Source organism: Euprymna scolopes, chromosome 24 (assembly GCF_053919585.1).
Source record: "Euprymna scolopes isolate OS-2025 chromosome 24, ASM5391958v1, whole genome shotgun sequence".
Classification (NCBI taxonomy): domain Eukaryota; kingdom Metazoa; phylum Mollusca; class Cephalopoda; order Sepiida; family Sepiolidae; genus Euprymna; species Euprymna scolopes.
This window is the reverse complement of record NC_136505.1, coordinates 44,297,480-44,311,663: the sequence shown is the minus strand read 5'-3', so window position 1 is coordinate 44,311,663 and position 14,184 is coordinate 44,297,480. Positions and strand designations below refer to the sequence as shown.

Genomic DNA, 14,184 nt, shown 5'->3' with positions numbered 1-14,184 from the left:
CATCCATTTAATTTGATTAGCTAACATCTACAAGTATTTAAACCATTAAAGTAAGTAGACAGATATTTGTTGAACACTTATCATACACATCTCTCTCTCTATCTATCTATCTCTCTCTCTATCTCTCTATCTATCTCTCTCTCTATCTCTCTCTCTCTCTCTATATATATATATATATATATATATATATATATATATATATATAATCGATATAAAACCTATTTATCTCTTACATGCACCATTTTTATTTGTAAAACTTAAAAAAATAAAAAAATTGCAATCATGGAGGATAATGAAACGATTTTTACTCAGTATGTGGATATGCCGAAAATCACTGAGTATTGTAAGAATATTAACTCTTTTAAGGCAATGCAACCAAGTTCATCCCCAATCCGAACACCATCCTGTTCAGAAGAACAACTCCTCCTCTTATTGAACTCCCATGATTTAAAGCCCTTGAAACAGTTCTTGAGAACTAACCATTGGCCAATGGATCATATTATGCGGAGATCACTCTGGAGCCATCTTAGCTCACACTTACATAAAGCCTACAGCAGCATTTACGAAGAAATGGATAAAGAATTGTTTGGTGAAGGTAAGTATCCTATTGTTTATCTGGTTCGTTTTCTTTTTTTGTTTTTTTTACAAAGAAATCAACTCTTAAAAAGGCCCAGAGGCCACTCGAGGATAGTGTTAACGAGTGTATGGTAGTCAATGGGACAATATCATAGTAATAGTAATAAAAATTTGGTAAATTGGATTACTTAAGGGGACAGCTCATCAAGAACTTGTTTACATTGGACTTGAAGACAACCATATTGTAGTCGGCTGAAAAGCAGACAAACGGAACAGAGTTCCAAAGGTGTGTAGTTCTAAGAAATAAACTTTGTTCATGGAATTCATGTTTATGTTTAGGCACAGATAAAAAGTGGAGGAAATTATGGCTAGTGATTTCAGCTAGACAAGTGATTTTTCATGAAGGTTTGGCAAGGGGGAGGGACCATAGATTGGAGCTCAAATGAGCACTTGCCATGAAAATAACACCAGTGTCTTCTGTGGGAAAGAGGTTGCAGAGAAGAGAAAAGGCTACAAAGTCTATTTTGAACGCCTGCGCAGACGTAACAACAGTATGCCATCCTAGGATGTACTTGGCTCTCATACAGGAAGCGAATTGCACTCCTCATCATGGCTACTACCAGTTTCACACCATTTTATTCATTCTACTCTCTGACTTTCTTTTGGTGCTTTTATTTTTTTCTGTGGGAATTTTGAATAGTGTGGTCCCGTAAGGGTTCGGAAGAAAAACACAACTTAGTATTAAATGTAAACAAAATATATTGAACAGAAAAGTAAAGATGTGTGGTTATATGTCAGTCCGACTGCCAAATGCGCATTTGAATAACTTGTGTATAACAAGTGTGCTAACACCGAGAAACATATTCTCCCAGTCTTTCTAGTAAGTGAAAGAGTTTATTATCTGTAGCGTGGACACACCACAACAAATAGAGCCTTTTTATTTATTTATTTATTTATTCAGTAAAACTGTTCTCATCCCACATAAAAGAAACTGAAATTCCATTCCATTGAGGTGTTTTCTTCCTGGAAATAACCTTTCTTTTCTTCTCTGCTCAGCTCATTCCTCTCTCTGGACATGCACACATACACACAGATGGCATGAAAAGAAACTGGAATCTTAGAAAGATCTCTATCATTTCAGTGATTATAGGAGCAACTGAACTCATGAAAAAGAATTTCAAAAACTACCTGGCAAATATACCTGGTGAACTAAGTGCAAGAGAGATGCAAATAATTGCACTTAAAGGGACAGTTAGAATCTTAACAAGGTCTCTTGTTTGGAATATATGAGTTAGCAGGTGAATGTTTGGCATCTGGTAGGGTACCCCATACCCAGCTTGAACAAACTGGTAAGAAAATTTAACAAAAAAAAAAACCTTAGAAATTAGGATTCTTCTTTCGAATTGTATCAAAATTCGAAAATTGAAATACTGAGTTTCAAGTGAAACCAATAGTATCTCCTGTATTGCCGTATTGAATTGCTAAATTGGCCAAAGATTTCTAGTTTGCAGAAAAGTTTTATCCCCCTTTTTGTTCTGATTCGAAGTTACCAGTTTCTATTTTTGTAAAACTCAATTTTCATTAATTGTCTTCGAAAAAGGTACGTCCAAGGATGGAGTACTGTTGCCACATCTGGGCAGGAGCTGCTAGAAAGGACTTATCTTGCCTTGATAGAGTTCAAAATAGACTTTGTAGCCTCGTAGGGGATGTCCTTTTCTCTTCTCTGCAACCTCTTTCTCACAGAAGAGATGTTGCAAGTTTGTCTCTGCTTTATCGTTGTTTTCATGGCAGGTGCTTGTCTGAGGTCCAATCTATGGTCCCCTCCCCTCGCCAAACTTTCACCAGAAACACTTGTCTAGCTGAAAACGCTATCAATAATTCCCCCCATTCTTTATCTGTACCTAAACCTAAACGTAGATTCCATGAACAAAGCTTCTTTCTTAGAACTGCATGCCTGTGGAACTGTCTTCCGTTTTCCTGCTTTCCAGCTGACTACGATATGGTTGTCTTCAAGTCCAACGTAAACAAGTTCTTGATGAACCGTTCCACTTAAGTTAACAAATTTACGGAATTTCCATTACTAACGATTACTAACCTTTATCGTTGAGCAGCCTCTCGGCCTTGATAAGTGTTGATGCCTATGTAAAAAAAAACAAAACAAACTATTTTCATTAATAATTAACTTTATACCTCATCATTTTTCGTAATTTTTTTTTGATATGTTCATATGTTCATTACTGTGACATGAAATCTCAGTAGATACCGTTGGTTTCACTTGAAATCTAATATTTTAATTTTCAAATTTCGCTATAATAATGAAGAACTAAAATTAGTTGTGTAAGGAAATTAATTCTGTGAAAAAAAAATTAGAATTACTTCCCTTTAGTTATTTACTGGAAAACAAATCCTCCTATGAAATCTATGCCAGTTTTTTTTTTTACAAAGGCATCACCACATTATCAAGGCCCAGAGGCCACTCAAGGATAAGGGTTAAAGAGTGTACAGTAGAAATTGGTCAATATAGTAATCATTAGTAATGAAAATTTGGTAAATTTAATAACTTATATGGAACGGCTCATCAAGAACTTATTTACTTTAGACTTGAACACAACCATATTGTAGTCAGCCGGAAAGCAGGAAAACGGAAGACAATTCCATAGGCGTGCAGTTCTAAGAAAGAAGCTTTGTTCATGGAATCTACGTTTAGGTTTAGGCACAGATAAAGAGTGGGGGAAATTATTGATAGTGTTTACAGCTAGACGAGTGTTTCTTGTGAAAGTTTGGCGAGGGGGGACCATAGATTGAAGCTCAGTCGAACACTTTCCATGAAAATAACGATAAAATAAATTTTAGATATTATTCATGCTGGGCAATACTGATTTGTGGTTCTTTGTTGTGTAGTTTTGTCCTTTTAGCAGAACACACACACATACACACACAGCTGATTAGATTTTTTAACTTGTTAAAATCTGGCAAAATTTATAGTCTGCTGACTTGAAATGAATGCTTTATGCCAAATTTATGGTTGTATACAAAATATATTGATTAGAAAAGTAAAGATGTGTGGTTATATGTTAGTCCGACTGCCAAATGTACATTTGAATAACTTGTGTATAACAAGTGTGTTAACCTCCCAGTCTTTATAATAAATGGAAGGGTGGACACACCACAACAAATAGAGCCCTTTTATTTATTTATTTACTTCAGTAAAACTGTTCTCATTTCACATAAAAGAAACTGAAATTCCATTCTATCGAGGTGTTTTCTTCCTGGAAGTAACCTTCCCTTTCCTCTAGCCCCCCCCCCTCCAAAAAAAACCCCAAGAGACCTTTTTAATATTTATAGTCTGTTGACTTGGAATGAATGCCTTATGCCAAATTGATGGTTTGATATAGTTAAATTTGTAGTCATTTTTGCATTAATCCCTATTCATCGTTAACTGTGCATCGAATGGATACCATAATACTTAGTCCACTGCACATTATCATAACAAATGTCTACACAAAATTTCAGTCAGATTTGGTTCAGTAACAAACTCCAGATTGTCTGTAAACTGTCCCAAAACTCATTGTTTTTTTGTTATTTTTTTTTACATAGGAATCACGACTTATCAAGCCCCGGAGGCCACTCAAGGATAAAGGTTAATGGGTATACATTAGTCAATGGGATTATAGCGTAGTAATCATAAGTAGTGGAAATATGTAAATTGGATTACTTGCTTTGTTCATGGAATCTACGTTTAGGTTTAGGTACAGATAAAGAGTGTGGGAAATTGTTGATAGTGGTTTTGGCTAGATGAGTGTTTCTTGTGAAAGTTTGGCAAGGGGGGGATCATAGATTGAAGCTCAGACGAACACTTGCCATGAAAATAATGATAAAGCAGAGATGACAGGCTCGCAACGTCTCTTCTGTGGGAAAGAGGTTGCAGGGAAGAGAAAAGGGCATCCCCCACTAAGTTACGAAGTCTATTTTGAACTCTGTCAAAGCAGGACAAGCTACTTCTAGCAGCTCCTACCCAGATGTGGCAACAGTACTCTATCATTGGCTGTACCTGGCTTTTATATAGGTAGAGAATCAGGAGTGAGATATCTATTGGAGCGGTATAAGGATCTTTCCAATTTTCCAGTGACCTTGGCAACAGATTTGATATGTGTTCCATTTCAGATCAGAAGGTCAAGCCCAGAAGCTTGTCAAAACATGGAGCCCCATCAAGATGAGAACCATTCATTTGTTACTTCTAAAACTGTCTTTGAATGAACTCTAAATATATTGACCTCTATTGTCCGGTCGTTTCTCCCAATCACTGCCACACCTTGATTAACAATCCTATTTCAGCTATCTTTTGTGTACATTGGTGAACAACTTTCTCTTCTTTGTTTGCCTTTCTACTAAACTCACTCCATATAACCTTTGTTTTGTTGATCAACTTGTTTCCTCTTAATTTTTGTTATAGTTTTTATTTTTTTCTTATCACTGGAGGGGAAGGGGAACGGGAACTTGGATAGTATCACAACTTATTTTAACTTCACTGTAAACATTGCTCTCTTGACCTTTTTTTTTTTTCATTGTTATTTGATTCTAGTGCAGTTAATTAAAACATTAATACTGTTGAAGCTGTTTTACTTTTATCCTTTTTTTTTTTTTTTTTGGTCCCCCAACAAAAAGGAGGTCTTATGCTTTTACCTGTCAAAGTGTTTGGTACGTCACTAGCTCGCTTCATGGCTACTTTAGGCTACAAAACAACTCACAACTCTGCCAAAACAAAGGAAGCCATTTGCAGAACGTTAGGCTTGCGCTAAATCAAAGCTAAGCAGCGATTGGATAGCTATTTTTAGCTCCCTGACAACACAAAAACATGTGGTTGGAAAAATACTGGTTTAGCGGTAACTCAGTATATAGCATTTTCGGAAATTACCGGTATATCAGTTTAGAAGTGTAAGCCATGTTTAGTTTCAGAACAGTTTCCGATGATTCGTTGTTCTACACAAGTCCTGAGAGGTGACTGGTTTGCAGTAGACAGTTCTCGAGGTGAAATCCACAGAGCAAAAGATTCTTCCCATGTTGAGATGGAAAAAACATATGCGAAATTGCTACAGAAAGATTTAATATTTATGGAGCAATTCTGGTTTCTGATTGGTTGGTAGCAGAACATGAATTAATTTGATTTGTCAGTTCCTAGCAGCATCATTTATAAATAGAATCTCCTAATTATGCAGGATCATACCCCCATTATAGTCCAAAAATATTGTAACAATTGGTAACTTGGTCTGCTAGGGTTAATATTGGAGACTAATCAAACTACTTGTCTGTGGGACACCATATCATGGGCTACAGTAGAATGGTGCAAATGAGGGTTTGGTAGATGCATCGTTTTTTTTTTTTTTTTTGTAACTTCCTCTTGTGCACTTTATTTGAAGGTTTGATTATAATATATTTCGCAGGTTTAATAGTTTTGTGGAGATATAGGGGGCTCTAGAAAAGATAGTACCTTTGTAGCTCAGCTGGTATATCCTCTTGTCCTGAACCATCTCCTAATCTCTCACATGTGGTTCCATGGTGCCATACACTGGTTCCTTGCTTTAGCAAGCAAGCTAAACCATGTAAGGAGGCGCCACTGCATTGTCGTTAGCTGTTGGTTCAGCAAAGGCCAAGAGAAACAACCCCTATAGAAAATTCGGAGAGTAGCCCTGCAGGTAGGTCAGTGTGATACTTCCCACTGTCTCTGGCAGCTATTGTGGTCGAGCTGGTCTCAGACGTACTGGTCTCACCATTCCTCTAGAGTATGACAGCGAGATCAGAGAGGTGGAATATTGATGCTTAGGCAACTCGACTTCTCCATACCAATACTCAAGCTTGCACGCTGGCGAGACAACTCCAACTATCCTTGAATGGCCTCTGGGCCTTGATAAGTGAGGCCTATGTAAAAAAAAAAAAAAAAAAAAAAAAAAAAGGAAGCATTTTGCATACTTTATTAAACTGTTTAATTATAATGTATTTCCCTTCTTTCTTTTCTCCAGGTGACAAAAACAAGGTGCCAGTGTCAGTATTAATAGATCACAAGAATTCCAGCTATTATTTTCTCAACACGCATGGAATCGAAACTGTGCAGAAGATTCTTGCGATTCTTGCACATACCAACCCGGATATTACTTACAGCCCAATCATCCAATCGTTGATAAGCCTTTTATTACACTACATGGATCCTTCTCAGTGTTACAATACAATTTATGGACTTTTCCGGAATAAGTCGGATTCATTCCTTACTTTAAACAAACATTCCTATAATGCATCCAAGTTAGTGATGCGAGATCTCTCCAAAAAATATGCCGTAAGTATTTTGTTTTTTCTAATGCTTATCTTTATGATAATGTGTGCCTTTTTTTTATTACTCTTATTTACCTCCAAAACGGCACACAACTATTGATAGTTAAATGGCTACCATGAGTTAGTGGCCACATTTATAAGGGAATCCTAAGCTGTGCTGCAAACACTCCATTCTGCATGTTGATACAGTCAAGGGAGCAGAGAGGGAATTCCAAAGGCAAACTGGAAAAAATGGTTGGATCATTCTTCTGCTCCAGTAGATGTCTCACTGCCGATGCAATCCTCTACCTGTATAAGAGCCAAGTACGTCCAAGGAAACAAGATCTCTCTGATTCTCTCTCTCTTCTGATCTTGAACACGTGGTGCAATGGGGGGAAAACTCCAATCTCTGGTCCCCCCTCGCCAATCTTTCACGAAAAGCACCTGTCTTGCCGAATCCACTGTGAAAACTTTCCCCCACTCTTTATCTGTGCCTAAATCGAAACGTGGATTCCATGAACAAAGCTTCTTTCTTAGAACTGCACGCCTGTGGAACTCTGTTCCGTCTGCCTGCTTCCCACCGGACTACAACTTGGATGTGTTCAAGTCCAATGTTAACAAATTCCTAATGAACCGCCCCCTTAAGTAAACACTTCATCAAATATCCACACTAACGTAATGTACTTGCAATAACCCTTATCCCTGAGTGGCTTCCGGGCTTTGATAAGTGGTGATCACTGTGTAAAAAAAAAAAAAAAAAAAAGGAACCGAACAAGATCTCTCTGATTCTCTCTCTCTCTCTCTCTTCTGATCTTGAACACGTGGTGCAATGGGGGGGGGAAGTGGCTGCTTAATTTTAATGCTTCTAAAACCAAGCTTCTCTTTTTGTTCATCATCAATCACTCTGACCCTCATGAATAGTTCTTGTGTTTGAGAAGCATCATCTTTTGACAAGCTTCTCGGTCTGACTTTCACTCCTGATCTGAAATGAAGCATATACATCAAATCCGTTGCTAAGGTCACCAGAAAAATAGTTGGATCATTCTACCGCTCTAGAAGATATCGCACAGCCAATGCAATCTTCTACCTGTATAAGAGCCAAGTACATCCTAGGATGGAGTACTGTTGCCATATCTGGGCAGGAACTGCTTGGAGCATCTTATCCTGCCTTGACAGTTCAAAACTGACTTTGAAACATGGTAGGTGATGCCCTTTTCTCTTCCCTGCAACCTCTTTCCCTGCGGAAGAGACATTGTGAGCCTGGCTGTACTCTATCATTATTCTCATAACAAGTGCTTCAATCTGTGATCCCCCTCTGCCAAATATTCACAAAAAACACTCATCTAGTTACAACCACTATCAATAATTTCCCCCATTCTCTATCGGTGCCTAAACCTAAATGCAGATTCCATGAACAAAGCTTCTTTCTTAGAACTGCTTGTCTGTTCAGTTCTGTTCTGCTTTCCAGCTAACCTCAATATCTTGTTTTCAAATCCAATGTAAACAAGTTCTTGTTGAGCCATCCCTTAAATAATTATACCAAATTTCCACTACTAATGATTACTACACTATTGTGCCAATGATTACCATACACTCATTAACTCTTATCCTCAAGTGGCCTTCAGGCCTTGATAAGTGGTGACTCCTTTATGTTAAAAAAAAGAATGGTTTTAGAAAGGAAGCTGTTAGAGCAGAAAGCTTTCTGGCATTTGGAAACCTCTACAGTCAAGGGGTTAGAATATTACTGCTTCTCGGTCTAGTTGAAGGTATTTATGTTGATTAGAGCACATTCCATTGAAGGAAAGCAAGCACAGAGATGCAACACCAGGGTGATGGGACAGAGGTAGGAGCTTAGTAGATGGTGTGGGACCTATTAGTTTAGAGGCTTTTTTTTTGGACACTGTTTAAGAGGGAGAAACTAGTGTTTGGTGCATCAGCCCAGATGTGGCAACCAATAGTCAATGCAAAGGTGAATAGTGGCTTTATAGAGATATAGGATATTGGCAGTTATGAGTAGTTTGCTATCCCATTAGAGAGAACTCGCCTTCTTTGCAGCAGCCTTGGCAATATCTTCTATGTATTCCAATTCATTTTATCTGTGAATGTTAAGCCAAGGAGTTTGAATGTTGTACTCTCAGGAAGGGTGCTATCAGTCAGGGCAATCCATGATCGAAAAAGTTTGTCTTGATAGCATCTCATTTGAGCTCCAATCAATGATCCCTTCTCTGCCAAACTTTCAAAAAAAAAAAAAACACTCGTCTCTCTGAAACCACTATCAATAATTTTCCCCTCTCTCTATTTATGCCTAAGCTTAAACATGGATTCCATGAACAAATCTTCTTTGTTAGAACTGCCTGCCTGTGGAACTCTGTTTCGTCAGCCTGCTTTCCAGCTGACGACAATATGGCCGTCTTCTAGTCCAACGTAAACAAGTTCTTGTTGAGCCATCCCTTTAAGTAATCAAATTTCCAATACTAACGATTACTACACTATTGTCTAAATGACTACCATACACTCATTAATTCTTATCCTTGAGTGGTTTCCAGGCCTTGATAAATGGTGAATCCTTTGTAAAAAAAATAAAAAAAATGTAGCCATCTGTTTTTCACTAGTGACTGGAAATCATTTTCTAAGGATCCAGGCATTGATTTGCTCACATATCAAGAATAGATAATGATATCATCGGTAGATATATCTGTTTGTACATATGTTATCACTTTTCACACTCCTTTAACAAATGTGATTGTCCGATCACTAAAGATAAAATGCAAAAAAAAAAAAAGAAAAAAAGGTAATTGATAAATATCTGATGCCACTGTGTTAAAGATTTAGACTTTACCCATTTTAAAGTAAATTGTTCCCAAAATGGAATACTGTTGTCACAGCTTGGCAGAGCTGCTCGCCGTGCCCTATCTTGCTTTGATAGAGTTCAAAGCTGGCTTTGAAACTTAGTAAGTGATGTCCTTTTCTCTTTCCTGCAACGTCTTTCCCAAAGAGGAGATGTTGCGAGCCTATGCTCTATTTTCATGGCAAGTGCTCATCTGAGCTCTAATCTATGATCCCTCTCCCCTTAGCCAGACTTTCACAAAAAACACTAGCTACAACCACTATCAATAATTTTCCCTATTCTCTATCTGTGCCTAATTCTAAACGCAGATTCCATGAACAAAGAAACAGAAACCTAATATAAATATTTTATTTTTCTATTGAATAATCTACATACTGTATTAAGTTATAGATTTGTGAAGACTTAAGTTTTTTAAGGTTAAACTAGCAGGGCTACTTGGTGTTGCTTGGGGGCATGTTACGGGTTTTAAAATGGGTGTCTGTGCAATGACCACTTAAAAATAATGCAACAGCAAATTGGAACATTTTACAGATTTTTATTTGCGGACTATTATCCTCATCTTCATAGTTGTTGTTTCAGCATGTTTCGGCCAACTCATCCTCTCGTCTTTATCAGGTGGTTAACCACGACGGGATAGGAATGCTAAGTCTTTTAACTGTATTCTCAGTAATTACTGCCTTCCATAGTTGTTGTTGTCTCACCACGTTTTGGTCAAGTAATCCTTCGTCCTGCTTTGAGTAGGATTGAAACCCTGTATCTTCAGACAATGCTCACTTAGAACACTAGAGATTCAACACCTTGATCCACTGCACCACGGGTCCCAAAGGTGTCAAAGTTGGATTTTTTGGTCTTACAAATCCAAGTTTTTCATTCTTATCTGGTCTTCCATAGTCGGGTCTGTACAAAATGGTATTATATATTATTTTTTATTGGACTCCTTTGAGATGAATGGCAGAGAAATAGTTTTTTTTTTTTTTTTTTTTTTTTTTTTTGCAAAGGGGTCACCACTTATCAAGGCCCAGAGGCCACTCGAGGAAAAGGGTTATTGATCAATGGGATAATTTCTTAGTAATTGTTAGTAGTAGAAATTTGGTAAATTGGATTATTTAATGGGACGGTTTATCAAGAATTTGTTTACGTTGGACTTGAAGACAACCAAATTGTAGTCGGCTGCATCCCCTACCTCTTTTTCATCTCTACCCAGCCCATTCCTCTCTCTTGTTATAATGTATTGTAAATCTGATAGATAGCATTGAAAATGGCTGAAAAATCGAGACCCTGTATCAGAACCTGGCTCAGTTGACCCCCAAAGAATGGACAATTATTTTCAAATTTTAGATATTATTCATCTGAGAAATGTTGAAGAATATACCAGACTTGTGGGTGTTTCTTATGTAGTTTTTGATTTTTAGCTGGACATGCTAGCACATACATTCGCATACAACTTTCCTTTATATAATAGACTAGCATGACTATCCAGTGTTGCCTAGATCCATAAATATTTTAATTAGATTAAGTTAGTATGTTACATCTTTATATTAAAACTTCTATATCTGTCCCACTCTCTCTAGCTGTCCCTATTTCTCTCTTTCCCCTCCCCTATCTACCTCCTCTCCCCCTCTCTTTCTCCTCCACTCAAGCCATTTCTTGCTCTCGTTTTAATGTGTTGAATAAAAAAAATAATACTCTAATTCATTTACCCTATCTATTTTAAACGTGATAATGTAATTTTATATTTATTGCTCCTGGAGAACGCAAGTAGAACAAAACACAATGACATTCTTGATCCCAGATAATTTCGTTCACCTATCCTACTCGCTTTCACAATGATATGAAGAGAAATGATGTTAAGGAGAAAAATAGTCCAGAGATTTAAATATAACTAGGCGGACACCTGGTGTTACCCGGTTGTACAATACGCTTAAACATGATATTTTAATTTATGCAGATAGAATCAATCCTCTATTGATTATTATATATTACGAGGAATAATTTGCCCGTTGATCTCCCCCCCCCCAAAAAAAAAAATTGATGATAATGTTGTTTATCAAATTCCGTCTGTGTTTGTTTACACTATCACATCAGCTGATATTTAGGTTTGACAATGAATGCCCTGGAAAAGTCGCTTCTGATTAATGTTTAGTTTTAAAATATGCAAGCGAAGAAATAATTTACAGCAATTTTAAATGGTACATCTTTTATTGTAAATTGAACTCATTAATAAGAAAAAATTAAAATAAAATGGTAAGGTACACCCGGGCTTGGACAGGAGATCATTAGTCGAATCTGTAGTCGAATGCATTACCACTCAGCTATATCTCCAGATGACAATAAATCTGTTTGGATTTTTTTTTTCAATTTCTTTTTTGATTTGCTGAGATTTTATTATTTTCCTTAGTCGGTGTAATGTAAAATATTCCCCTGTAAAAATTCTTTTTTTTTTTTTATCTATAAGAGAGAAAGACTATTTTTAAGATTGGATTTTTTTCGATTTTTGAAAATGATTTGCTGAGATTTTCTTTTCTTTGGTTGGTGTAACATAAAATGTTCCCCCTGTATAAATTCTTCTTTTTTTATCTATGAGAGAAAAGCTATTAACATTGGAGTTTTTTGTACTTATCGGATGAATTTCTGTACAAAACATATCTAAGAACACTACCAGACATATAAATTACCTTTGTGTGAAAGTTGCAAAAGATAGGCTCAGCCATTTTGGAACCTATTAGAAAGGAACTCCCACACACTCACATACATAAAGTGACTTTTATGCAGTAGTAGAGATACTGCAATTTACACTTACTGTTTTCTATCTTCCTCTTCCTTATTTACAAATTATAATAAGGTAATGTTGATAATGACAATTTTATTTGTCTCGGGCAATTCGGGCTGGAACAAACATTTCTATTACATCCCCGCTACACTTACCAAATACAATACTGTAATATTAGTAAGGAGGCCTTCATAAAACTGGTGAAAGTATGAAGAGAAATGATGTTGATAATGACAATTTTATTGCTCCCAGACAACGTTGAGTCGAAAAAGAAAATCTAGGCTAAACTATAAAATTAATAGATGATTTCCACAGTGAATTAAACAGAATTGTTTGGTTGCTTAAAATAAAAAGCTGCACTCAATGCTTTGAATAGTAATTGATTTCTTTTGATTCATCTTTGGGAAACTTTTAATTTAACTGCTCAATTGATCCATCACTTTTATGATCTGGCAATTAACGGATCAATTTGTCTGCTTTTCATTACGTTACTCTCTTTTCATCTTTGATCAAATAAGTTCTTTATTTGAAATAATAACCTGCTTATATAATCATATGTAACCTTACAGAACGTAATGGACCACTTTTATCGATTAAACCATCATCTTACTTTAATGGAGACTTTGTGTCACAATTTTTCTAAGTTTTTTATAAAATGATTTTATTTTTAAATATATCTGAATTTTTGGAGTATCCGAATCAGAAAAATTTGTGCATATTTTCCAATGCCAAAAACGATTCTTTAAAGCCTCTTTTTTTTTTTTAATTTAATTTTGTTTAAAACAAAACCTTTCACTGCTGGTAGCAATAATAAAATCATAAATATGTATTTATTTTAAACTATCAGTAAAACAAAAATCTATACCCCCTCCCGGTGTATTTTTATGTTTGAGAAAATATGGATACATTTAACATGTGTTTTTATGGTAATCTGGGAAAGATAGTAGCTTTATAGTTAAATATTTAGAGATTTATGAAGAATCAGAATCTGGGAAAATATTGGAATTCGCCCCATCATTAATTGACAATTAATTGATATGTGTTTATTTACATCCTCTAAAGATGAACATTTTTTCAAAAAAGAATTTTGGGGGGCATAATATGAACATCACTACCCATTTAAAAATTAAAATATTTCAGATTTGCATTGAATGTTATCCATAGTCATTAGACACGAATTAAGCAAGAATCCTTAAATTTCAAGTTTTTTCTGAAGAGCTTTTCAAATTTAGACACTTTCAAAGACTCTACGGACAAATTTATCTTTAGTCGATCTTTAACAATTAAATATTTTTGTTTACTAGCCAAATAGAAAAGTTGCTAGACAAGCCCATATGATTTTTGGAATATGACATCTTTGTTCCATGACAAATATGTACATCATAAAGACTTTTCTGTATTTTTTTTCTTTAAATAAGTGTAATTCTAAATATCCACCGAATTTTATGTTTAAACTTGAACATATAAATATTTGGATTTCTTCTTAAACAACTTTCGTTAAAAAAAAAGAGTATATTGTTCTACTAAATATTTTATTTTTAAAATAATTTGACTTTGCTCGTTTTATTAAAAAAAAATAAAGGTTGAAAAGATATTTTTCAATCAGTAATGAGCTTCGGTAGATTTCAAAAATCACTCGCAAATGCGACCGTTCCACTTGCAACGTAAAGCCGTACTTTCTAGAATC

The 14,184-nt window shown here is 35.8% G+C and overlaps 1 protein-coding gene across 2 annotated transcripts in view; it reads left to right on the top strand.

The window, feature by feature from the left end:
* The first annotated feature begins 207 nt into the window (after positions 1-207).
* LOC145246682 (GTPase-activating protein skywalker-like) overlaps positions 208-14,184 on the top strand; it is a 109,433-nt gene continuing 95,456 nt past the window's right edge. For both annotated transcript variants that reach the window (XM_080108403.1, XM_080108402.1), the window contains exons 1-2: positions 208-595; positions 6,594-6,904. In XM_080108403.1, coding sequence (XP_079964529.1) covers positions 283-595; positions 6,594-6,904 — 624 coding nt within the window. In that variant the 5' untranslated portion in view covers positions 208-282. The remainder of the gene's footprint in view (positions 596-6,593; positions 6,905-14,184) is intronic.